Here is a 26,943-nt window from a genome sequence, read left to right on the forward strand (position 1 = left end):
GGTGTACGTTGTCTGATTTGCTGGACTAATAACCCTGTCAGAAGAAAATGCGTGGGCCTCCCTGGTGGTCCAGTGGTTAAGACTCTGCATTTCCACTGCAGGGGGCGTGGGTTCAATCCCTGGTCGGGGAACTAAGATCCCGCATGCCATGCAGTGTGGCCAAAAAAAAAGGAAAAAAAAGAAAATGTTTTGATAAGCCTGGCATAATTTATTCTTATTGAGCCTGTGTTGTTTTCCAGTGTTCACTGTTTTTGTTCTTTTTAAAGAGGTTATAAACTATCAAAGATTTTGTTATAGATTAAGGAGGGGTTGACAAACTACAACCTGTTTTGTACAGTCTGTGAGCCAGGAATGGCATTCATATTTTTAAATGATTATAAAAAGATAAAAAGAATAATATTTCATGACATGTGATAATTGTATGAAACTCAAATTTAACCTATTAAGGTTTATTGGAATACAGCCAAGCCTATTCGCTTAAGCGTATTCACTTATGCTTTGTCTATGATTGCTTTCATGCTACTACAGCAAAGTTGAGTAGTTGAAACAGAGACCAAATGTCTCTCAAAGTCTAAAATGTTTACTATTTAATAACCCTTCACAAAAAAAGTTTGCTGACCCTGCTTTAGATTGATGTCAGCCTCTGGTTTCCAGATTCTGTACTTTTCCAAATTCTTCCTGAAATGTGTTCTCTGTGTTCAAATTTCTGATAGCTCTTCTAGTCCAGTGGTTCTTAACTGGTGGTGATTTTGCCCCCCAGGAGACATTTAGCAATTTCTGGAGACATTTGTGGTTGTCGCATCTAGGGGTGGGGGGGGTCACTGCTGGTGTGTAGTGGGTAGAGGCCAGGAGTGCCGCTCAACATCCTACGATACACAGACAGCCCCCTCGAGGAAGGATCACACAGCCCAAATGTCGGGAGTGCTGAGGTTGGGCAACTCTACTCTATTTCTTAATGATTTTGTAAATCTGAACAAAGTCTCATTTTGGACCCAGGATCCACATAAATTATTCCAAAAAGAGTAGATAATAGTTAAATGTACAGCAAGATGGTTTGAAACTACTTTGGATTTTATTTATTGTAACTGGTGTATATGTCTTTGCCACATAATTGAAATCTAGTTATAACAGAAAACTAGGTAGTTAGGTCACTTTTGTGTCCTTGAAAATAGGCTCAGATTCTTTATTAAGGAAGTAAAATGTGATAAGAGCAGTTAAAAAAAAAAAAAGTGATGAGCCAACTGTGAGGGTGTGATGTGAGTCCCTGTGTACCCCGTTGTAGTTGCAGAGTTAGGTCCACTTTTAGGCGGGGGCAGTTTGGCAGGTGTCAGCCTGCAGAATGTGCATCCTGTGACTCAGCGGTCCCACTTGAGGAATATACCTGTAAGTATATGTAAGAAGGTAATTTCATAACTGTAGACAGGCTCAAAGTCATTTGTCACAGTTCTGTTCTTATACTGGCCAAAAATTGACAGTAACTTGAACACCTAAAAATGTTTAATGTTTATTTTTCACTTAATTTTAGATTTTCAGGAACATTGCAAGGAAAGTACAAAGAATTCCTGGATACTCTTCACCCAGATTCCCCAAATGTGCATATTATCGCATATGCTTTGTCCTTTTCCCTCCCTTCCTCCCCGTTTCTCTTTACACACACACACACTCACACTCACACACCCCTATACACACCTATTTTTGTCTTAAACCATATGAATAAGCTGCAGATATGCTTCTTCCCTCTTATACATTTCAGTGTGAATTTCCTAAAATCAAGTAATTATTCAGTACAGTTATAAAGTTGAGGAAATTAATATCAATGTAATTCTGTTATCTAATCCAGAGGCCTTTATTCACGTTTCCCCAGTTGTCCCAATAATGTCCTTAATGGCAAAAGGAAGTTCAAGAGAATGTGTTGCATTCAGTGCACATGTCTTCTTAGACTTCTGTAATCTGGAAAAGTTGCTGAATCTTTGTATTTCGTAACATTGGACACTGTTAAGCACAGGCCTATAGAATGCCCCTCACTTTGGGTTTGTCTAATTAGTGGGTTTAGGTTGTGCACTTTGGACAGGAATTCCACCCAGAAGGGATGTCAGATCTTCTTGCTGCATCACGCAGGAGGAGGCACATGCTGTTGATCAGTTGTCTTACTGGCAACGTACAACTTTGATCATTTGCTTAAAGTGATGTCTGCAGGCTTCACAGTGGCAAAGTTGATGTTTTATACTTTGGATTAAGAAGTATTCTGTGGGGAGGTACCCGAGACTGTTAAATACCCCATCGCTTAACCAGCACTGACCAATAAAACTTTGTGCCAGGGTGGAAATGTTCTGTAATCAGCACTGTCCAGTATGGCTGGCAGTAGTCATGTGTGGCTGTTGAAGACTTGAAATGTGGGTAGTGCAACTGAGGAACTGAGTTTTTATTTAATTTTAATGAACAAATTTTAATTATGCAGCTGCATATATAGCTGATGGCTACAGTATTGGCATTTTAGTCCCATACTGCTTTTGGCATCCATTCATGATTTTTGCTTGAGTCAATTATGATGATGATCACCAAATGGTCATTTTCTAATTCCATCATTCTTTATACATTTTAGTTTACTTTCTACTCTAAGGAGGAGGTTTTCCTTCATTCCTGTTTATATGTTAATGTAACCTAAATATACTTAAATTTGCCTTTATATGCCTCTAAATATGGATGCCAGTTCACATGTTTTACAAATGGGCATTTAAGTATGAATTTTATAGAACACTTCTGTATGTAATCTTACTGTTTTTATAAAAAGTGCTATAAATTTAATGCTATATCTTAATGGCTAAAGGAATGTGATTAGAACCTGTCTTAAAATCAGAACATACTCAGTGGTTTAATCTGCGTACAAAGGGAAGGCATATTTTATAACCTTCACTAGAGCATGCCAAATATTAATATTGGTCTAGATGGAAATTTACTGAACAATGTGGTATGTGGAAAATATTGTGCATGGAACAAATTCTGTAATTTTACGTCTTTAAACCTTTATTTCTGTATAATGACTTTTCAAAATTCTGATATCTTAAATGTAAAGTTATGTGATTTCTAATACTGTATATTTTCAGTAAGAGTCTTTCACACTGTTTGAACTTCATTTATTTTCCCTCCCTTTTTAGGGTAACCTACAGTTGCTGCAGAACTGCCTGGCAGTGTTAAATGGAGACACATAAGCCACACTCTGCCTTCCAGTTAAAAAGGGCTGCCTTCCGTCAGATTTTATTTTTTTTCTTAATGATGCTAGACATTTACTGCTCACTGGAAACAAAAGAAACAGCTGACAAAGTGCATCTACTCTCCTCCCTTTTTCTGAGAAACAATGGCGCGGTGCCGCCCTCGGGTGCTGTGGGCTGCACGATGGGACCTGCGCGCCTGCGCCGCAGACAGTTGATGATCATCCGCGCCCTCCTCCTCTTCAGAAGCCCAAAGTACTGCCTTTTTTTAAGTAGCCTCTAGAACTGTGTTTATTTTATGAATAGTATTCCTTATGGCTGCCAATCTTATTTACCTTTAAGTAATTTCTGAAGTTTAACCCTTTCAAAATACATTGTGTAAACAAGATAAGGATTGCCGTTACCTTTTTTTAAATTTTGTTTTAAAAAAACATTGTACACCACCTTAGTTCACTCTTGTATCCTGGTAAAGCATCTTAATGAGACTTATTTTTAATTAATGAACGTTTCTTAGAAGTTTTGGGACAGACTACATAATCTTTATAAGTATGATTTCTGAAGAAAAGCAAATGCATTAGTATGTTTGCCTTAAACTTGTAGACTAAACGAACTATTGTCAAATAAACAGTGATAACAGTAATAGTTTTTTAACTCTGTGGTCACTCTAAAATTTGGAGTAGCTATAATCTACTCCTATATTATGCTTTTACAGTGCAGGTCTTAGTTTTCCTTTTTTCTTAATTCTTTTAAAATGGCGTATCGAACCAAGTTCACCACTTTACAAAAGAATGAACTGCTTCTCAGTGTGCTTTTAGCACTTCATATAAGATGGAATTGGGCAGAGACAGGTTAGAGACAGCTGTTTCTAAAACAGGAACAGAGAGTATGGTCTGTTGCGCTTTCCAGGATTCCACCCCTAGTTCAGCTAATTAACCGTGCAACATACACCAGTGTATAGACTGGTATGTAGAGAGAGAGAGGCGTGCTATAGGGAACAGCACTTGTCAGTGGGGAAAAAGTTGGAATATTTGGAATAAAAGTTGCAGTACAAAAAGGATACTCTCAGTAGCTACATTACAGATATATTATTGGCCTTTCTAATGTGAACGAACATTGTTATTCCTAGATTAAAATTAGATTGCGTGGTTGGATTTTTCCACACTAAGTTGTTTCCCATGTGGAAACCACAGGCATCTGGGTTGGTGACCCTTCCACCGCGTTCCTAGTTTGTTTTCCCAAACCGTTTTTAAGAACACCTGCCTGGTTCTCAGGACTAGTCACTATGATTCCAGCCTTTTCTGCTGCATGTCTCTTGCCTCACGGGTGTGCTGGGTCAGTGTTTCTCTCTTTTATTGACGTTCCTCATTGCGTTTGACCTGTTGATGTTTGTGTTGCCTGAGAGATTGTTTTGTCCTCCATGTCCCCTTCACTGGTGAGAATATGCCCCTGCGATGCCCACCACTGGGTGAACGTGGGGTGGAGGGCCCTAGCTTCTGGATTTGGGGGCAGTCCCTTCAGTGGCTGCCCTTCTGGCCTCAGACCACAAGGTTCACTCGACCTCTCTGCCTTTTTCTCTACCATGAAAGACATATTGACCTACCTCACAGGGGTGTTGTGAGGATTAATAAATGTTGGTACAGTGCTTTGGAAATGTGAAGATGCTGTGTAAATGCTAAAAAATAGCAAGTTCAGAGCAAAAAGCTACACAGTTTTTCACACATCCGTCAGCGAATGTGTTTCTACCGAGGTGGCCTTTTTCTGGGAAGGAAATACAGTGGAAAGTACATCCCTTGGCCCTTTGGTTTACTGACGGGGTGGGCGGAGACAGGAAGCAGCAATTGTGTGTTGCACATGAGTGTGGGGAGGGGAGGGGTGCTTACTAAATACGTGTATTAGTGAGTTGATGACTGTCCAGGGGTCTTCTCACTAACAAAACGTACAGATCAGGGAAAGAATGTATGCTAACTCCGTCGAGGTCATACGGGAGGGCTTTACTTCGTACGTCCAGAACAATTGAGAGGTTGATTCCACAGCTCACTGCTAGTCCCTGATGAAAATAGCCAGCCCTGGTGAGTTGTGGCATTCATAAAACTTCTTAACCCTCTCCTGCCTGAGGGCCGCAAAGGTGCGACGGGAAGACGCCTAGTGGCAGAGACAAGCCAGCAGTGGACAGTCTGGGGTTGCCCTCGGATGATGCATTATGCTCTGAGACGGAGGAAGAGGAGCAACCCAGGCTGTGGGAGTGGCCTGGGGAGTCAACGCTGGTTGCGGTGGGAAGCAAGGGACTGAGGGATTAGGAGTTTATGCGGTGAGAGTGGAGGATGGCAGGAGAGGAAATCTGTGAGAAAAAAGAAAGTGTGTCAAGCCTACCTGTAGGTCAGTGAGGCTGCAACTGGGTGAGAAAGTGTATACAATATTCTTAATGCTCCGTAGTGAAACTATGTAAGTTGAGGTCAAAATGATGTTTTTCTTCCGGTGGGGAGGGGGCGGTTTAAGAGGAAAACTGCCGAGAGGCGCAGAGCTATTCAATACTGTAAAAATAAGAAGTGAGGGTCTTCCCTGGTGGCGCAGTGGTTAAGAATCCGCCTGCCAATGCAGGGGACACGGGTTCGAGCCCTGGACCGGGAAGATCGCACCTGCTGCGGAGCAGCTAAGCCCGAGTGCCACAACTACGGAGCCGGTGCTGCCCAACAAGAGAAGCCACCGCAATGAGAAGCCCCCGCTCGCCGCAACTAGAGAAAGCCCGCGTGCAGCAACGAAGACCCGACGCAACCAAAAATAAAAAAATAAATTTATAAAAAATAAGAAGAGTGAAATTCTGTGTTTCGCTGCTTCTGGATAGAAGAGTATCAGTATCAGCTCACCAACCCTCGGCTCGGACATTCCCGATGACATAGAAAAAGCGGAGCCCGGGTTCGAGACCTGGTCGGGGAAGATTCCTCATGCCACGGAGCAACTAAGCCCGTGCACCGCAACTACTGAGCCTGCGCTCTAGAGCACGCGAGCCACAACTGCTGAGCCCACGTGCCTAGAGCCCATGCTCCGCAACAAGAGAAACCACTGCAATGAGAAGCCCCCTGCTCACCACAACTAGAGCAGGCTCGCGCGCAACAACGAAGACCGAACGCAGCGAAAAAAATATATATATATCTATAAACTCAGTTTTATAGATTAGATACATAGAGCAAATTGGTGGCTGCCAAGGGTGGATACTGTGGGAGGTTGATAAAATTTGTGGTAGGGCATGTCAAAAGGTACAAATCCCAGTCCTAAGTAACTCATGAGGACATAATACACAGCATGATGACGAAGGTTTAAAAAAAATAAATCAAAAAAAAATAAACCTACAAAAAACAGGAGAGCACAAACGCAGTCCCCCACTACCGTGAATTATGCACTTGCGTTTCCTACACTTGGGGAAATCACAATGGTCAACATGCGCAGTGCAATGGATAAGCCTGCCTCTGGTTAGATTAATCGTACCTGGACTCAAAGCGAAACGCTGCTGAAACGTTGACAAAACGTTTGTTTTGTTTTTAAGCCTGACATCAGTAAGTTTTACACGTATGCGTATATAGACACGTATGTTTCTTTGGCCATGCCCGTCGGCTATCGGCATCCTATTTTCCCAACCGGAGACTGAAGCCAGGTCTATGGCAGTGGAAGTAAACAGTCGTCACTACTGGGCTCTCAGGGAAGACCGTGGTTTCTTTTCTTCTATTCATTAAACTAAGTCATTGTTAACATTGTAATAACAGGTTCCGGTATACAGCTTCTGATGGTTCTCCATCGGCCGTTACTTTAACATATCGAATATAACGTTCTACACTGCAAATCTTGGTTACTTACCTATTTTACATGTAGGATTCTGTCCCTCGTAAGTCCCATACTCCCAACTTAGTTCTCCGTAACTCTCTGTTCCCGAGGGCTGTGGGGGGGGTCTTGTCTTACAGAAAGTAAGCAGAACATACATATATCGCTTGCCGGATTTCACAAGAAGTGGCGTAACTGACGTTTTACCCAGGCTTAATTTCCTTCGTATATATAATAAGCCGCTTTCGCTCACACTACGGCAAACGGCAGAAGGTATTATCGTTTAGTCTGTGTTTCGTACGGGCTCATTTCTGCACTACGGTACGACGCTCAAGACTGTTCACGAACCCGCCCACAAAGCCCAACAATACAGAACACTCAGCAGTTGGGAAAACAGCACCGTACACAGACAAACCACCATTCAACTGCGGTTCATTGGACGGCTGAGAACACCGCAGCCTCGCCACACAACCACGGCGGGTAACATCGCTGGAAAAAAACCATAACGAGATGTTACAGCACTTACAACCACCCGTGAACTTGAAAGTGAAGACCGAAAACCGATATTGCGGGACTGCACGAAAACATCATTGCTCAGTTGGTGGTGAAAAACAGGTCTCTTATTCAACCAACACAAACACCAGGGGAAAGCGCGAACGCAGTCCCCCACTACCACAAATTATGCAGTCGAGTTTCCCACATTTGGGGAAATCGCAGGGGTCAGCACATCCGGAGTGCAATGGATAAGCCTCGCCCTGGAAAAACCACCTTCGTGATCATGGTATCTCCCCTGCCAGGTAAGTATGAATCTTCCGCCCACCCTCGCCCCACACCCTCGCGATCGCCCACCTCTTCACGCACGCTCACTTCCCTCACGCCCTCTCCGCGCCCTCCGCCCCTGCATGCCCCTCGCTCCGGCATCGCGCACCCCGGGAACAGCCTCGCGAGTCCTCGGCTGTCCACACGCAGGACGCGGAAGCCCAGCCGGAGTGGGACCAGCAGCTTCTGCGCGCCTCCCTATCTGCATACGCCACGCCCCTCTCCGGAAGTCCCGCCCCTCTAGTCTTTCCCCGAGCCGGCTGAGGACAGCAGGGAGAACGCAGGAGGCATCTGCCCAGAGTCTTCGACTTAAAGTGAACATTAGGTTCTTGTTTAAAGTCAGATTGAGGGGTTTCACTTTTCGCACCGTCTATGTCTAACCTTTTCCCCATTGGGAAATCGCTATGTTTGGGGGCAGTTAGCCCTCAGGCGGCTTTCTAGTCTGTTACTTTCTCTTTGGCTTGTGTGGCCTCGAGGAGTTTAGGGCAGGTTTCCTTGATCTCCAGGTTTCTCTAGATATGACCCAAGCGGAGTGGGACCAGCAGCCTCTGTGCGCCTCCTCATCTACATACGCCACGCCCCTGCCGGGACCTTTTCGGCGTCCCGTTCTTTCCCACGGGAGATAACGGACCTACTAATTCCCGACCGAGATGCGCCGGTATCTCCGGAGGGAGGGCGTGGGCGAGCGGCGACGAGTCGGGACCTGGAGGGGGGACCCGGGAAGACAGGAGCTCGCGGCGCCCGGCGCCCTGCAGTTCAGGAGCAGGTCGGAGCTCGGGTGTGGTCTCACCTTCCTTTCAGTGAAAATGACACGGAACAGAACGTCAATCAAATGTTAAATAGTTTAACATGAAACATGAAACGTCATCAGTTTAACATGAAATTGTTTTAGTCCTCATCCATGATCTTTCGTTCAGATTATGTAGTAATCGAATCTTGCAGCAGCAAAGAAAAACGAACAGAGACTATCGGGGCAAAGTGTTCCTGCAAGGGGTAGATGTGTGGGCCGGGAAGGGGTGTTGAATGGTCTCCGAAAATCGAATGCACGGAAATGTCGCGTTTTCGTCCTGAGGGACTAGGCTGCCTCTTTCAGCCGCCCGGATTTGTCTTTTCCTCTTCCATACGTGAAGGTTATTTCTCGAGATCAAGTGGATCCTCCCCAGACGTGAACAAAACGATTCAACTATTGTGTGTCGACTTCCAGTGGACCTTGTGCTGCGTTATACTATTGTGGTCGGTGCTACGGAGCAAAGCGAGGCTAGACACAGGACTGGAGACTATAGGGTCAGGGAAGGTTTCCTGAGGTCCTAACTGCGAAAAGATCAGAGGAAACGTATTGTAGCACCCTTTTTTCTTTTTCTTTTCTTCTCTTTTCTTTCTTTTTTTTTTTTTTTTTTGGCTGCGCCGTGGGGCATGCGGGATCTTAGCTCCCCAACCAGGGATGGAACCCACGCCCAGCGGCAGTGGAAGCGGGGAGGCTTAACCACACCACTGGACCGCCAGGGAAGTCCTAAGCACCCTTTTCTGATTACTGGTTGTCTCAGGAAGTTTCCTTTCTTAGTGTGTATTTCCTAAAAAGAGAGCATTTTCTTATCTAACCCCAGGATAATTATAAAAATCAAGAAATTAACATGGATGCAATATTATTATTTACTCTATAAACATTATTCCATTTCTATCAATTGTCTCAGGCATGTCCTTTATAGCAAAGGAAAATTCAAAATCACATGTTGCATTCTGTATCCTGTCTCTTTAACCCATTTTAATCTGAAATAATCCCCAGGCCCATCGTTTTATTTCATTATGCAGGCATTTTTGAAAATTACAGGCCAGTTATTTTGTAGAATATCCTTGGTTTTTAGGTTGTCCTGTATTCACATTCAAGTGTGCATTTTTGACACGTAGATGACATAAATGGTACTGTATCTGTTTACATGTTGACTTATGTCCCTCCAAAAATATATATATATATATATATATATATATGTTGAAATCCTAACCCCTGATACCTATGAATGCGACCTTATTTGGAAGTAGAATCTTTGCACATACAATCAAGTTAAGGTGAGGTCAGTACAGTGGGCCCTAATCCAATATGAATATTGTCCTTATAAGAGGAAAATGCCATGTAAGGACAGAGACACGTAGGGATAACGCCACGTGAGGACAAAGCACAGATTGGAGTGATGTAGCTGCAAGCTAAGGATTGACTGTCACCACTAGAAGCAAGGAAGAAGCAAGGAAAGATTCTACCCAGAATCTCGGAGGGAGCATGGCCCTGCTGACACCTTGAGTTTGGACTTGTAGCTTCCAGAACTGTGAGAGAATAAGTTTCTGTTGTTTTAAACCACCCAGATTGTGGTACTTTATTATGACAGCCCTATCAAATTAATCCAGTGTCCTCCTCTGGGCATCACACTGCAGGCACGTGAAGTCAGTTTGTTCAGTTATCGGTGGTGTTAACATTGATTACTTGGTGAAGGTGGTGTATCAGTTATCCACTGCTGTGTAACAAACTACCCTAAAACTTAGTGATTTAAAATAGTGACCATGTTATTTGCTCACCATTCTTTGGGTCAGCAACTGCAGCTGGGCTGAGCCGGGCAGTTCTGCGGCTCTGATGTAGGACCACTCGTGCAGCTGCAGTCAGCTCGTGGGACAGTGGGGCGGGTCAGTCTGAGGGCCCTCAGTTGACATGATTCATCTTCACTCCCGTAATTTCATCCTCCAATAGGCTAAGTCAGGCTTCTTCTCATGGTGGTCTCAGGACAGCAGGTGAGAGCGACTCCCAACCAGCAACTGTTTTTCAGTCTTCTGCTTCCATCGCATTTACTAATGTTCCATTAGCCAAAGCAAGTCACATAGCCAAGCCCAGAGTCAACATGGGAGGGTGCTGCAGAAGAACATGGTACCGGGGCCAGTATTGTAACCCTCTGCCACTGGGGGTGTTCACCAGGTTTGCCCCTCGTAATTATTAAGTAATTTGTGTGGAGATAATTGAGGATATGTAAATATCCGTTACAAAACCTTAACCCAATAGTTTTTAGTATCCACTGTTGACTTGCATTATGGTTGCCAAATGTTGATTTTCTAATTCTGTCCTTCATTCCACATTTCTTAGTTGGCATTCTGTTGTAAGGAAGAAGTTTCCTTCCTTCCCTATGTAATCAACGTGAACTCATGGCTGTGTTTAGTTGTCTATAATCCATGACTGTTTTCATTTATTTTGATGTTTGGTTGTTCTCATACTGGGCCTATGAAAGACCCTTCAGGTTGGCTACTGTGTCCTTCTGACATGTCCATATAATTTTTGGAGCATTTTCTGGCACAAGATATTCCAGGCTCATCTTGTACCTTCCCTGACTCCTGGAAATCATCTGTTTCTCCAAAGAGCCCTGGTTCTTTTTAGTGGAGAATGACATTTAGAAAGCAGGATCAGGACAGTGGGTTTCCCTACACATATCTATATCTATTAAAAATAATGGGCCCAGGAATAAAGACGCAGACGTAGACACTGGACTTGAGGACACGGGGAGGGGGAGGGTAAGCTGGGACGAAGTGAGAGAGTGGCATGGACATATATACACTACCAAATGTAAAATAGATAGCTAGTGGGAAGCAGCCGCATAGCACAGGGAGATCAGCTCGGTGCTTTGTGTCCACCTAGAGGGGTGGGATAGGGAGGGTGGGAGGGAGACGCAAGAGGGAGGAGATATGGAGATATATGTATATGTATAGCTGATTCACTTTGTTATACAGCGGAAACTAACACACCACTGTAAAGCAACTATACTCCAATAAAGATGTTAAAAAAAAAAAGGGGGGCCCAGGTACTTCCCTGGTGGCACAGTGGTCAAGAATCCGCCTGCCAATGCAGGGGACACGGCCTCGAGCCCTGATCCGGGAAGATCCCACGTGCCGCGCAGCGACTAAGCTCGTGCGCCACACCTACTGAGCCGGCGCTCTAGAGCCCGTGAGCCACAACTACTGAGCCCACGAGCCACAACTACTGGGCCCGCGTGCCACAACTACTAAAGCCTGCATGCCACAACTACTGAAGTCTGCGTGCCACAACTACTGAAGCCCGCGCGCTTAGAGCCAGTGCTCCGCAACAAGAGAAGCCACCGCGATGAGAAGCCCGCTCACCTCAATGAAGAGTAGCCCCCGCTCTCGCCGCAGCTAGAGAAAGCCGGCGCGCAGCAACGAAGACCCAATGCAGCCAAAAATAAATAAATTAATTTAAAAACATAATAATGGGCCTGTACTGATATCTTCAATTCCAATTTTCAGCTTCACACCACATGGTTCCTCCTTGCCCTCCGCCATTCTGTATTTGCATCTCCTTTCTTCAGCAGTGAGAACCTTGACTCCCAGCCTCCATTTACTCATTAGCTCAATCCTACAATACAACAGCATTGGTACAAAACTGTCACAACCACATAGCTATGAAATACCAACCTGCTAGGGGACACGTCAGTATTTGCAGTTCTTGTCTCTAGAGTCGAAAACGGTTATGGTCAATGTACTGTGTTCAAAAGTCATTTCGGTTGGTTATTTATTTCTACTCCAGTGTGGTTACACTAGTCATCTGAGATACAGTTAGGTTCATTTGTACTTATATCCAATTTTAGGGTCTTTTCCCCCTGTATTTTTTTAAAAATGTTATTTATCTTTGGCTGCGCTGGGTCTTCGTCGCTGCGCGTGGGCTTTCTCTCGTTGCGGCCAGCGGGGGCTACTGTTCGTTGCGGTGCGCGAGCTTCTCATTGCAGTGGCTTCTCTTGTTGCGGAGCCCTGGCTCTGAGCGGGCGGGCTTCAGTAGTTGTGGCTCGCGGCCTCTAGAGCGCAGGCTCAGAAGTTGCGGCGCACGGGCTTAGTTGCTCCGCGCGGCATGTGGGATCTTCCCGGACCTGGGGCTCGAACCCGTGTCCTCCTGCATTGGCAGGTGGATTCTTAACCATCGCGCCACCAGGGAAGTCCTCCCCCTGTATTTTTTTGTAAGCAGCAGTTTTTCTTTCTTTCCCTCCTCCTTCCTTCCTTTATTTTGGCTGTGCCGGGTCTTAGTTGCGGCACGCGGTATCTTCAGTTGTGGCCTGTGGGATCTTTAGTTGTGGCATGTGAACCCTTAGTTGCGGCACGCATGCAGGGTTTAGTTCCGTGACCAGGGACCGAACCCCGGCCCCCTGCGATGGAAGTGTGGAGTCTTACCCGTTGGACCACGAGGGAAGTCCCTCCCCCTGCGTTTCAAAAACATATCCAAAATGTTAACAGCGTTCCCCAAATAATTACATAGAAAGGTACGCTCAGAAAACTGTCACTCTCTCCTTGCACTCACCCATATAGGTAATTTCATCAGTTCTGGTTTAACACTCCTGGGTTTCTTTTTGACAGACGGTGTATAATTTTCTTTTTTTCACATTTTTCATAGACAAAGGGTAGCATACTACATATATGCGTGCACTTTATTTTTTTCGCTTAACATCGTCAATGCGTCATATCTAGAGAAACCTGGAGGTCAAGGAAACCTGCCCTAAGCTCCTCGAGGCCACACAAGCCAAAGAGAAAGTAACAGACTAGAAAGCCGCCTGAGGGCTAACTGCCCCCAAACATAGCGATTTCCCAATGGGGAAAAGGTTAGACATAGACGGTGCGAAAAGTGAAACCCCTCAATCTGACTTTAAACAAGAACCTAATGTTCACTTTAAGTCGAAGACTCTGGGCAGATGCCTCCTGCGTTCTCCCTGCTGTCCTCAGCCGGCTCGGGGAAAGACTAGAGGGGCGGGACTTCCGGAGAGGGGCGTGGCGTATGCAGATAGGGAGGCGCGCAGAAGCTGCTGGTCCCACTCCGGCTGGGCTTCCGCGTCCTGCGTGTGGACAGCCGAGGACTCGCGAGGCTGTTCCCGGGGTGCGCGATGCCGGAGCGAGGGGCATGCAGGGGCGGAGGGCGCGGAGAGGGCGTGAGGGAAGTGAGCGTGCGTGAAGAGGTGGGCGATCGCGAGGGTGTGGGGCGAGGGTGGGCGGAAGATTCATACTTACCTGGCAGGGGAGATACCATGATCACGAAGGTGGTTTTTCCAGGGCGAGGCTTATCCATTGCACTCCGGATGTGCTGACCCCTGCGATTTCCCCAAATGTGGGAAACTCGACTGCATAATTTGTGGTAGTGGGGGACTGCGTTCGCGCTCTCCCCTGATGTTCGACGTGGTGAACAAGTAGAATGGTGTCTATAGAGTCGGTGTTTGGAAAGTTCGTTGGCCTGTGCGGCGTCTATGTGTGCTGAAGTTTTTGTCTACGGTGCGGTTTAGGAAGTGCTATTGTGTGGAGTGCTGTGTTTCTTTGATTTTTCTGTAGTGGGTTGCGGAGTTCACGACAGTGCGTTACTTGCAATGAACTTCCAAGGAACCGTGCTTTGTCTGTCTCTGAACAGCTGCTGAAGTTTTCCGAGTCACTTAACGTTTCCGTGGTTCGTTTCGCTGTTTACCAGCAGCATATGCAGTGTCCGGCAGCGAGAAACAAAAAAAAGTCTACGCCTCTGAAGAGTGCAGAGTCTACAACAAGTACTGACGTTTGCAGCAACACGACCGGAAACCAGCGTATCACACTAACAAAATCAGATGAAAACAAACGTTACATAAGCCGGTTACGTTTAAAATCTCTCTAAGTAAGGGAAGTTAACTTAAAAATAGCACTCGCCCCACAGACACAGACAACAAAGCTCTGGAGAAAGATAAGTTAGGAGTAGGAGGTGGGTGAATACGGAACGCTATGTGGGAAGTAAGAGAAGTTGACTGAATAGAACATTGAACTTCATTCTGCGTCCTCAAGTAATAACACAGAATGAAAAACAATCCGCACCTCTACATCTGGGACTAGCATCATATCGTGAATCACCCAGTTTTTAGTAAGTGAAACTAAAAAAAAAAAACCAACTACGGCCAGAATTCCCTGTCTGTCCGGCGGTTACGACGCCTGTGCGTTCGCTGCCACGGCCCTGGGTTCAATTCCTGGTCAGGGAACTGAGATTCCCCAAGACGATGAGCTTAGCCAAAACACCCCAGAGAGAGAGATATATGTATATATACATACGCAAACACACACATGCGTACATACAATGTGTATTTATAACATTCATCTCAGGCTTAAAAATAAAACGGACACTGTTCCCCAGCAGGTTCTAGTTCTGAGTCCAGGTAAGATGAATAATACTGTGTCCTTCCTACAGAGAAATCACAGAACACTCCCCGTTCCGCTTCATCACCAATATGTCTGAACACCATTTGCTTGAGTCCCAGGGTGAGAGCTACTACGGCCAAAACCAAAAACCGGAACACAGTCCCTGAGCCCTGGGAGGGGACGCACCAGGCCACGCCATCAGCCTCCAACCTAGCCTCTTTCAGCTCCTTATCACTTTAGGAGAATGTGATCATTTTTACAGATAGCAGAAAAATGCAAGTCAAGTGTAAGCACCTTATTTTTCTCACATACCTGCCCCTTCTCTTGATCTACTGCTTCTGCTGCTTCAAGCTGTAGGGGAGGCAAAACTTTACTTTTTACCCTTTGAGGGTCTCTGGCAGGGCCTGAGTATTAAAAGGATATAAAACAGGAGCGGGGACTTCCCGAGGGGTGCAGTGGTTAAGAATCCGCCTGCCAACGCAGGGGACACGGGTTCGATCCCTGATACAGGAGAATTCCCACATGCCGCGGAGCAACTGAGCCCGTGCGTCGCCAACTACTGAGCCTGAGCTCTAGAGCCCACGAGCCACAACAACTGAGCCCGCGCGCCTAGAGCCCGTGCTCTGCAACAAGAGAAGCCACCGCAACGAGAAGCCCGCACACCGCAACGAAGACTAGCCCCCGCTCGCCGCAACTAGAGAAAGCTCGTGCACAGCGATTAATTAAAAACAAACAAAAAATTTTTTTAAACAGGAGGAAAACATGCAGATTTTTGCATGTATGTAGATGAAAACCCAAAGAAGTGGTTAAGTGGGTCTCCGAGGAACCCTGGTTCCTTTTTTTTTTTTTTTAATAAATTTATTTTATTTTTTACTTTTGGCTGCGTTGGATCTTCGTTGCGGTGCACGGGCTTCTCACTGCAGTGGCTTCTCTTATTGCGGAGCACGGCGCGCGGGCTTCAGTAGTTGTGGCGCACGGGCTTAGTTGCTCCGCGGCATGTGGGATCATGCCCGGGCCAGGGCTCGAACCTGTGTCCCCTGCATTGGCAGGCGCATTCTTAACCACTGCGCCACCAGGGAAGCCCACCCTGGTTCCTTTTATTGGCCCTGGTTCCTTTTGTTGGAGAATGATACTTAGAGACCAGAATCTGGTGTGTCATTGCTGTTAGGCCCTGTACCTATTTTACTCAATGGATTATATTCCGTTATTATCATTACCTTGATTTGGCAGTGGGAACCCTTTCGAATTGGCTCTTGTGTGCTTGACGTGCCACCGAATCAGTCACTGTACATTCCTTCACTTTGGGGCACAGTTGCATGTTCCAGGCTTGTATTTTCCCCACCTAAGAGCCTCGCCTCCCCTGGGGGCTGATATGCCCCTCCGCCCTCCTGCCCACCATGACTTTCTGTCGCAGTGAGGCTTACTGGGGAGCGATGGAGAAGGACCATCAGGCTTCTCAGGAGAGAGCACATCCAGGGCTCCACAAGGCCCGTGGATATCCAGCCTTGGCTCCCCTCCTTCGCCCACCTACCCCGATTCCTTTGGCAGAGGCGGCTGCTTCCTGAAAGAGGTCAAGGTTCTGTGGACTTCCTGGAGAGGCACTGGAGTCCAGAGGGAGGGGCAGAGGGCACAGATGTCCAGGTTGGACTCCTTACAAACGTTTCGGATCCCACCTGGTGGGTGCCCACCACCCAAGACCACTAACCCACCCAGCAAAAGTCCCACAGAGGCACGGCAAGCCACACCAAAGTGGCCTTCCCTCAGCTGAGTGCGTCGCCGCTCCCTGACCGGGCAGCAGGCACCTCTGCCCCTTGGAGGGTGAGGAGCAGTGCCTCAGAGGTCCCCTGCTACTCTCTGTGACACCCAGACAAGAAGAGTTGGCCGTGCTGAGACTCACACTCCCCTGTGCCGGTCACCAAAACCCACGCACCCCGCCCACTCCCCCAAGGCCAGGTTCCCAAGGGTTCCACACCTCCACATCCCGTCGGGGGTATATCCAACGAAGGCCTGAGGTTCTCTCTTTGGTCCTCACCCGCTGGTCTCTGCAGGTGGTGACATGTGAGGCTGAGGTCTTTCTGCAGCTGCAGAGCAATAGACTCTTGCTGAAGGTCACCTGTCAGCCTGCAGTGGCACGGCCTCCCAGACCCATGGAGACTCCACAGACTCCAGGTCAGCCCCTCTTAGTTAGCAGTGGGACCGCGAGGAGGGCTGAGACCGCAGCGGGGGGGCAACCACAGGAGCTTGCCAGGAGAGGAAGACGTGTGGGGAAACGCAGTCTCCGGTTTGAGAGGCAGAACCAGAGCCGAAAAAGGGCTTGTGGGCTCAGGGGTCAGGGGAAGGCAGCGCTGGGCCCCCGAGGTTTCAGAGAGCCACGCTCCCATCGGGGTTCTGCTGTGACTCCTCTCGGTGAGTCTCCGGCGTTTCCTTCCCGCAGGAAGGGAGGGCCAAGGACCACCCGCGGCGTTCTTCCCGGCACCCACACACCCCACCCCAACCAGGCTCTGTCCCCAAGGTGAAGGTGCTCCTTCTTGCTGAAAGTCCGGCCCATTTCCTCCTGGGTGCTCTCTGCTTGGGCCTCGGCAGCTTCCTCTTGGCCCCGCCAATTCAGCCTTAAGGACCCAAGGCTAAAGGTAGCCAGCTGGTCAGAAGCCACAGGCCAGCGGTTTGTGCAAGGAGGTGAAGTTGTGCGCCCCTCCATGATGGCAGCTCCCCACCCGCCCACCACCCCACCCTCCACCCTTCTGCTCCCTGCCATCAGCCCCCATTGCCCCTGGCTCTCAGGGCTCTCTGAGCTCTGTCTGTGCTTTTGCTGGCAATCTTCCTTTCTCTCTCTTTCTCCCGCCCCACCCCCTTTCTATCTACCTATCTATCCATCTATCTATCATCTATCATCTATCTATATCCATCAGATGTAGCAGAAGAATGGGTGCGGGCGTTTTCCCACCCTTGTACAGTGTGAGCAATCTTTGCTCTTTCGGCGGGAACTCAACCCCTCCAGCGGCTACCAGAATAGGTGCGAAGGCATATGAAAGCTGAGGTTTCCAGGGGGCCACACCACCCCCCCTCCCTCCCCCGCCCTGTCCTCAGACTGACAGGACACCTGGAAGGTTCTCATCGGCACTGTCAAGGCCCACTGAGAGCCCTGCTGCGTTTTGCTCCTGCCGGTGTCAGCTTCCGCGTAGGTACACAATTGGCAGTGTCTTGGAGGGTGGCAGAATGTGGCTTGGAAGATCTCGGGGTGGCAGTTCTGCCCCACAAATAGATTAAGACGGTTGGGAAGGTTCTCTGTGTCCCCAGGTCTGTACCTGTAGAGACCATGGGAAAGACAGGGAAGGAGAGAGAGAGAGTCTGGGAGATTGAAAGACTGTGACTGGGAGAGACAGAGACAGTGACCTTCCTTTGGGGGGCAGAGCTGGGGATTGAGCCCGGGAGTGAGAGGGGGTTTTCAGGAAGGGTGCCGTGGTTGTCCCTGACCGTGTGATGGCCTGTGCGCTTGTCGGCCTCCAGGGCTTTTGGTGGGCAGCTCCTGCGTGCCCCCCCTGTTCGGCAGGGATGTGCGCGCGTCGAGCGGAGCGGGGGCGGTGGGTGAATAAAAGTGGAGAGGGCGCGGGCCGCGCTGGGGCCGGCGGGGCTGCGCGCTAAGGCGGGAGCAACCGGGCTGCGGGGGGGCGTGTGGCCTGCGGGCGGGAGGAAGGCGCAGGCGTGTTGCCTGGCCACGGCCCCCCCGTGGCTGTGCGGGCGTCCCCCAAAGGCTTTCCCGCCTCTGGCGGGGGAGAGAGGATGCTGCGCTGCCTCAGGGCCTTGGGCGGGGCTTGGCCCCGGGGGGGCGGTGCCCTTCACGAGGGCGCAAAAGCGACGGGCACCTCCTTCGAGCCGGAATCGAACCAGCGACCTAAGGATGTCCACACGTGTCGGCTCTACAGTCCTCCGCTCTACCAGCTGAGCTATCGAAGGGTGCGCGCCGCCAGGCCCGGGCCCTTAACTTTTACTGGAAATGCCGGAGCACGGCACTGGGACGCCCGAGGTGAGACAGGCCCAGGGCTGGTTGGAAGCCCCTTTGAAGAGAGCGGTGCACGCGCCGCCACGCCGCCCGGTGCGGGCGGGAGGACGGGGCAATCTTGCGGCGTGGCTGCGGCCGGGCCTTGGTGGTGGCCGGCATCGGGGCGGCGACTTTCAAGATGCCTGGGCCCCCGCGCTCACCTGTGGCCTCCTTTCCCCTCCCCACGCCCCTCCCCTTTCTACAGGTGGGGACCACGGCGGTCCGCGGCCAGAACGCGGGGAAGAGGGCGAGGGGAGGGGCGTTGGCGAAATGGATGCGCCCGTGGGGAGGGGGAGGCCTGGCAGACGAGAGGGGAACCCACAGGGAGGGCCACCGGGGAGCCGGCTGCCAACCGCCTAGCCACCCGGTGCTTTAGAAGCGCCTTTAGTTCAAAATAATCCTTTGGCCAAAATGGCATTTTTTTGGTGTGGCACATTCTGCCACCCTTCAAAGCCGACATCGTCTTGCCTGGGTTACGCAAGTCTCCTGTTGATCTCCCTGCTTTCGCCCTGCCACCTTTACAGCCACAGTGATTTTCTTTCCTTTTCGCGGGGTGGGGGGCGGGATGGGGGTGGGTGCTTAGATCAAGCCACTCCTCTTCTCGAAACCTTCTGCTTCACTCAGACTTAAATCCTTACAAAGGTCTACAAGACCCTCGGTTCTTAACCCCACCCAGTCACTTCTCTGACTTAATTTTGGTACAACTCTTAAACTTTGTCCTGTACACAGGGCCTCCTTGCTATTCTCCAAACACAGTCCTACCTGGACCCTTGCTCTAGCTGATCTTCTGCTTAGGGATGCTCTTCCCCCAGACAGCCCCATGACCGACTCCCTCACCTCCTTCCAGTCTGCTCACATGGGCACCTTCTCAAGGGAGCCTCTTCCGACCACTTAAACGTAACACAGCAGCCTGCCCCCTTACAACAACTCCCCATGCCCTTTCCTTCCTCAATTTTTTTTCTTTTTTCATAGCTCTTAACACCTAACATACTAATTAATTTACCTACTGTGTCTATTGTCGATTTTCTCCCACGCCCCACACCCCCCGTCTCTAACCAAAATATGAGCAGCAAGAGGCCTTTTTGTTCCCAAATTCCTGAACAGTGTCTAGCACAGGGTATGCCGTAAACAGTTGTTGAGTGGACAAATGCCCGATGTCATCAAAGAGGAGATCAGGGTATAAAAGAAGGGGCCAGGAGCCAGGGTTTGCCCTGGGGGAAGGTGCAGCGTTATCTTGCGTGATCACAAAACAGAGAATTTCTTCACTGGAGAACTGCAGAACTCTCCGCAGGTAACAACCCATCCAAACCATTTCCTGCACTAAGAGACTTGACCAGACTCTAGCTTGGCCTCCAGAAGCATAAGGTTCTCTCCCTGGGCTTGACCTCCATCCCCCATTAAAATGCCTGCCTGAGGGACTTCCCTGGTGGTCCAATGCAGGGGGCCGGGGGCTTCGATCCCTGGTCGGGGAACTAGATCCCACACGCATGCCGCACGCAACTAGGAGTCCGTGTGCCTCAACTAAGAAGTCCACATGCTGCACCTAAAAGAAGATCACGCGTGCCGCAGCTAAGACCCGGCGCAGCCTAAATAAATAAATATTTAAAAACACAAAAAAACAAAAGCCTGCCTGAGAAAGTTCAACACCTGACACAGGCGCCTGACCTCCCCTCCTTAGAGCACTCATTGAAAAGGACCTACAGTTGTGAATATGGTTCTCTTACAACCCCAAGGTGTCTCTCTCAAGAACTGGGAGCCATTCCTTTGAAGTGTAATCGGGAAGGATAGGGCCTCTGTCTCCCAGTTTCTGTGCCTTGAGCCATCCTAACTTCAGTAACTGCCCGCTGACAAACACAAAAGACCTGCGTCTATACCTTTGACCAACCCTTTGTAGTTTTTCGCTTCTGACTCTACTGAGCCCCCTCCCTCTCATTCTTCCTTTAAAACGCCCAGATCCCCTCGCCCAATTCTGAATGGAGCTCAGTCAGCGCTTTCCCCTCTTGTCAGTACTTACTGAATCAAATCTGTTCTCACCACTTTCAATACTGTCTCCTGTGTATTTCTTTGACAGAGTCCAAATCGGAAAGGACCTGAGGACACTTGCGGGGCCGCCCTATGTGCGCGCTGGGGCAGCAGGAGGGGTCGAGGCCGGAGGGCAAGGGCGCCTGACCCTGAGCACTGCGCTCCGGGAGCCCCCGCTCCTCCCCCGGCTGCGGTGGAGAGGACTGCTCGGCGCTTTCACCTGGTTTTCTCTCTCTGCAACAGAATCCCGGGTTTTCGTCGCAGCGCCACTAGGTTAGGCTACATATCCTGAAGCACTTTCGTCACTTTTCCTTAGAAAGACACCACGAAGAAACATCACCACGCTTTCTTATTAAGGCGGCTTTACAGCTTAACGTCAACCGGCAAAGAGGCCTTTCCTGAGTTTTCGATTACTAGGAGATGAGTTCGAACAGGCGAGGGCAAAAATGGGCTGAAACTTTCTTTTTGCTGAAAGCAAGGCGAGACCGGACCCGAGCCCCGACCCACCCCTTCAACTGCAGGGCGCCGCGCGCCGCGAGCTCCCGTCTTCCCGGCTTCCCCCTCCAAGTCTCGATTCGTCGCCGCGCGCCCACGCCCCCCCCCGCCACGAGACACTCGTTCCGGTGTCCCCCACGGGGAAGAACAGGGCGCCGGGAAGGTCGCGCTAGGGGCGCGGCGTATGTAGATGAGGAGGGGCGCAGAGGCTGCTGGTCCCCCTCCGCCTGGGCCTCCGCGTCCTGCGTGTGGACACGCAGAGGCTGCCGGGTTGTTCCCCGGGTGGGCGAAGCCGGGGAGAGGGGCGTGCAGCGGCGGAGGGTGCGGAGGCGGCGTGAGCGAAGTGACCGTGCGTGTAGTGGGGCCTGCGCTTAGGTATTGGGGGGGGGGGAAGTGGGTAGGATAAGTTCGGAGTTTGTGGCAGTGTTGGTGCTGTTTTTTCGCGCCCAGGAGGCCTCTGGTTACTAGTCTGTGTTTTTTTGGGATGAAAGCTCTCACATAAAAAGGAAAAAAAAGGCTTTCTACGTCGTTCTTGGGGTGTATTGACAACTGCAGTTTTTATAAATGTGAGAAAGTTGAGTGCGTCATTACTGTTAGCCAGCATCGGCGTTGAAGCCTTTTTCTGGTTTTTTGTTTTTAAAATAAGTGCGTACTTTATGTAATGGGGCCTTGTACAACTGTGTTTTATCAGTGCTGAGTCATTCGTGGTGGGAGGGGGAGAAGCTTTTTAACTGTACTAGTTCATTTGTTTATCGTTTTTATAGTTTAAAATTGTAGGCCGGACTCGCCATGCCTACTGTCAGCCTAAAGCGCGATCTGCTCTTCCGAGCTCTGGGCCGGCCCTACACGGACGGAGAATTTGATGAACTATGCTTTGAATTTGGTCTGGAACTCGATGAAATTACATCAGAGAAAGAAATTTTAAGTAACGAACAAGGTAATTAAAAGGCAGAGGGGGCCTCTAATGTTGTTCTCTACAAAATTGATGTCCTTGCCAATAGATGTGATCTCCTGTGTCTGGAAGGATTGGTTCGAGCACTTAAGGTCTTCAAAGAAAGGATAAAGGCTCCAATGTATAAACGGGTAATGCCTAATGGAGAAATCCAGAAATTGATCATCACAGAAGAGACAGCTAAAATACGCCCGTACGCTGTTGCAGCGGTTCTCCGAAACATAAAGTTTACTAAAGATCGATATGACAGCTTCGTTGAACTTCAGGAGAAGTTACATCAGAACATTTGCAGGAAAAGAGCCTTGGTTGCTATTGGTACCCGTGACTTGGACACTTTGTCAGGCCCATTTACTTATACTGCGAAGAAACCTTCCGATATCAAATTAAAGCCTCTAAATAAGACCAAGGAGTATACAGCCTGTGAACTGATGAACATATACAAGACAACCACCTTAAACATTATTCACATATAATTGAAAATCAACTTCTGTATCTGGTTATCTATGATACCAATGGTGTCGTCCTTTCAGTGCCTCCAGCCATCAATGGAAAGCATTCCAAAATAACAGTAAATACTAGAAATGTATTTATTGAATGCACAGGGACTGACTTTACTAAGGCAAAAATAGTTCTTGATATCATTGTTACCACGTTCAGTGAATATTGTGAGAATCAATTTACAGTTGAAGCAGCTGAGGTAGTTTTTCCTAATGGAAAATTACATACCTTCCCAGAACTGGCTTATCGAAAGGAGATGGTGAGAGCTGATCTAATTAACAAAAAAGTTGGGGTCAGAGAAACTCCAGAAAATCTTACCAAGCTTCTGACCAGGATGTGTTTAAAGTCAGAAGTCATAGGCGATGGGGATCAAATTGAGATCGAAATCCCTCCAACCAGAGATGACATTATCCACGCCTGTGATATCATAGAAGATGCAGCTATTGCTTATGCATATAACAACATTCAGATGACTCTCCCGAAAACATACACCATAGATAATGAATTTCCCCTAAATAAACTCACAGAACTCCTGAGACACGACATGGTAGCTGCTGGATTCACTGAGGCACTTACCTTTGCTCTGTGCTCCCAAGAAGATATTGCTGATAAACTGGGTTTGGATATTTCTGCAACAAAGGCAGTCCACATAAGTAATCCTAAAACAGCTGAATTTCAGGTGGCACACACAACCCTTCTTCCTGGCCTCCTAAAGACCATAGCTGTGAATCGGAAGATGCCCCTTCCTCTGAAACTGTTTGAAATCTCTGACATTGTAAGAAAAGATTCTAGCAGAGATGTAGGTGCAAGAAACTACAGGCATCTATGTGCTGTTTATTACAACAAGAATTCTGGGTTTGAGATAATCCATGGGCTTCTGGACAAAATCACGCTCTACTTGATGTGCCTCCTGGTGAAAAGAAGGGAGGATACCTGATCAAAGTATCAGAAAGCCCTGCATTCTTCCCCGGGTGATGTGCTGAGATCTTTGCCTGGGGTCAGAGCATCGGGAAGCTGGGGGTCCTTCATCCTGATGTTATCACCAAATTCGAGCTGACCATGCCCTGCTCTTGCGGGGAAATCAACACTGAGCCCTTTTTGTGAAGATGGGTCTATGTTGTGTGGTTCTCGCCCCGAGGGTCCCTCTCTCCTCCCAGGTGCCCTTTAGTTGTCCCCACAGTAAGTCAGTCCACTTGTGCATTAATGGTGAATAAAGTAGAAAGTAGTGTCTGGCTCCGTGGGTGGTACTGCCATCCCCACATCAGGCCAGCTTGTACTACACACGCACACACACACGCACACACACAAAATTGTAGTTAAAGCTCAATGCGGTGATTTTGTGTGACGTCCAACTGAACGCCTTTTTAAACCATGGTCAGAAAAACTTGTGTGATGGAGAATCTTTTTTGTGACTTAACGGAATTCTCGAAGTGTTTTTTCACTCTGCAAAGTTCGATAGAATTCCCAGCAGTTTGGATATATTTTACCATAGTTCTTTAACAGCTAAGCTCTCAGCAGTTATATTGACTTGAGTTTCTATCGTAGTGAAGTTGAAAGTATTGGCCTTGCGAGGTAGCTGAGGGATTCCTTTTTTTCTGTATAGATCCTTACAATCAAGCTAGTGAAAACATTTTCATTTTGGGGTTGGTAGATGCAGACTGTTACGTTTAGAAGGGATAAACAACAAGGTTCTGCTCTATAGCACAAGGGACTATATACGAACCCTCGGGATAAACCATAGTGGAAAACAGTATTTTAAAGTAAGTATGTACGTTATAACTGAGTCACTTTGCTGTACAGAAGAGATTGGCACAGCATTGTAATTCAACTCTAACAAGTTAAAAACATTTTTTTTTCGTGTCAAACTTAGTGCTTGAGGACATGGATTCATGTTAGTTTTATTGGGCTGGCCAAGAAGTTCATTCAGGTTTTTCCATAACATCTTTACTTCGGTATTAAAGTAATGGAGGTCTGCCAATAATCACCAATAATTGTTCGACTTACAGACCATGTCTGTATACTGAGAGTGCATAGTGGAATTGACTGGAATAATGTAACTGTAAGAATCACTACCTTTTCAGTTTAGTTCATTTCCAATGTCAGTTATTCTAGAAAACTTAAGTGTCAAGTTCTTGTATAAATTACAGTCTGGGGCCCTCCTCCTGATTTTTTTTTTCACTGACGTGTTCTGGGAGGCCTTTTTTACATCCAATCCCTTCTTACGGTACATGTCCCACAGTTCTTTAGTGGCCACACCATCAATTTTCTCTCTAGGGACTCCTTCCTTGAGGAGGGCCATGAACATGTCCTTTCTGGATACTCTTTCATTCCTTTTGTTTTGTTTCCTATCCTCTTTCCTCTCAAAATTCCATTCTCCTATATCACCCATTTGGCAAACTTTATCAATTACTTCATTGATGGGAACGCCTGTTTCACTTAACAAAAGAGTTAAAATGACACGCTTGTAGCTTGGAGGGGCCGTTTTAAAGATTTTATTTCTCATTTGTACTGTTAGAGGCATGTGTGACATCTCATCTGCATGTCCCACAAAGATGGCACTTTTCATGGCCTCCTCCTTCAGTCTCTGAATGCAATCTTTTAACGTGTACCAAAGGCGGTCGCTCCCTGGCCAGGTAGATTCTAAAAGGTATTTCTTAAGGCACCCTTCAGCCACCAACTCCAGCAAATTTGAGTCTCTGGGATTTTGAGTTTTATCTCTAAAGGCTTGTTGCACAAAAGAATCATTGCTGATAGTGCTAGATTTCTTTGCATCCCTGTCATCGATAAGGATTCCAGCTGCCCCAGCATCGTATATGCGTACTACCCAAGAAATAAGGGGCTCTCCAGACCTCTGAGTGAATCTGCTTAAAATGTCATTCATTTCATGCTCAGTATAATCTTCAAGAGTATCCTTTCTTACGGCATTACCTTGGGCGTCAGTTTCCATTTTCCGACACCATGCTGGCTGTGCATAAAAATTAGGTGGGTTCAATTCCTCCTTGGCCTGTATAGGCCTAGTTTTTGCTCCTAAGTCTGCATCATCATCTGCCTCTGAATTTGAACTATCATCCCATATATCTCCATCCCAAGCGTCGGGGTCCCAATCTACCCTCACTTTAGCTATTGCTAGATGAACTTTCTTTTTAATTAACCTTACCATGCCACTCTCGATATTTAGCTTGTGCGACCTTTACAGCAGCTTTCTCTGCTACCAACTGGAAAGTGCAGATTTGGTCAGCTAAAATGTAATTTTGACGTTGTAATATGGACAATTGTCCTTTCTTAATTGGCACGAGCCGCAAGCATTTAATAACTTCTAAAGGTTCGTCTCGCTTTAATTTAGGGCCCCAGTTCTCACACAATCCAGTGGATATTCCCCATTCAGTAGCTAACAAGCAGTAAGGCAAGTCTTCCCATCCAGGAATAAAAACTTGATTAGTTTTAACCTCTTTCTTTTTAAAGAGTGGCATTTTGTTTTACGAATACTGCTCACAGCACCCATTAATGTTTTGCCGAAAGCTTTACTTTCGGTTTCAAGGTTCGTAGGATTCACTGGCAAAATAACCACTCTACACTCAGTGTAAGCAGTAATTTAGAGAATTTATTGAATTAACAAAAGATTACAGTATACTAACTAAGAAAGAATAGTAAAAGGTAGAGGTTTATACATCACCGAGTTGGGGAAGCACCTACATCCAGATCCAAGCAGTGCTGGGAAGTCCTCTGAACAGCAATCTGGAGTCCCAACTGGGAAGGGCCCCAGGTGTGTCCACTCTACCGGTGAGACTTCAGTTTGCTACTTGAAGGAGTACAACTTTTAACACCAGGTCGCAGGTGGAAAACAATCAGCCTACGTGCAAGTTTGCAACTCTGGTTATTGTCATAAATGCCTTGGTCTTAACTCCTAAGTTTTGGAATGTTCTCTG

General features: G+C 47.8%; 1 protein-coding gene, 3 non-coding genes and 1 pseudogene across 4 annotated transcripts in view; 3 read left to right on the plus strand and 2 right to left on the minus strand.

Annotated features, from left to right (window-relative positions):
- SNX6 (sorting nexin 6) overlaps positions 1–4,860 on the plus strand; it is a 54,292-nt gene extending 49,432 nt beyond the window's left edge. The window contains exon 14 of the mRNA XM_068546263.1: positions 3,156–4,860. Within this exon, the coding sequence (XP_068402364.1) occupies positions 3,156–3,209 (54 nt within the window). The 3' untranslated portion in view covers positions 3,210–4,860. The remainder of the gene's footprint in view (positions 1–3,155) is intronic.
- A 2,803-nt stretch (positions 4,861–7,663) lies between these two features.
- LOC137778484 (U1 spliceosomal RNA) lies at positions 7,664–7,827 on the minus strand. Its single transcript, XR_011076903.1, has one exon. It is a non-coding gene; the product is annotated as a U1 spliceosomal RNA (small nuclear RNA).
- A 6,039-nt stretch (positions 7,828–13,866) lies between these two features.
- On the plus strand, positions 13,867–14,030 carry LOC137749737 (U1 spliceosomal RNA). Its single transcript, XR_011070266.1, has one exon. It is a non-coding gene; the product is annotated as a U1 spliceosomal RNA (small nuclear RNA).
- A 4,845-nt stretch (positions 14,031–18,875) lies between these two features.
- On the minus strand, positions 18,876–18,965 carry TRNAY-GUA (transfer RNA tyrosine (anticodon GUA)). Its single transcript is given in 2 exon segments — positions 18,876–18,911; positions 18,929–18,965. It is a non-coding gene; the product is annotated as a tRNA-Tyr (tRNA).
- Positions 18,966–22,319: 3,354 nt separating this feature from the next.
- LOC137757755 (phenylalanine--tRNA ligase beta subunit pseudogene) lies at positions 22,320–24,227 on the plus strand (annotated as a pseudogene).
- The last annotated feature ends 2,716 nt before the right edge of the window (positions 24,228–26,943 follow it).

This window comes from Eschrichtius robustus, chromosome 1 (genome assembly GCF_028021215.1).
Source record: "Eschrichtius robustus isolate mEscRob2 chromosome 1, mEscRob2.pri, whole genome shotgun sequence".
Lineage (NCBI taxonomy): Eukaryota > Metazoa > Chordata > Mammalia > Artiodactyla > Eschrichtiidae > Eschrichtius > Eschrichtius robustus.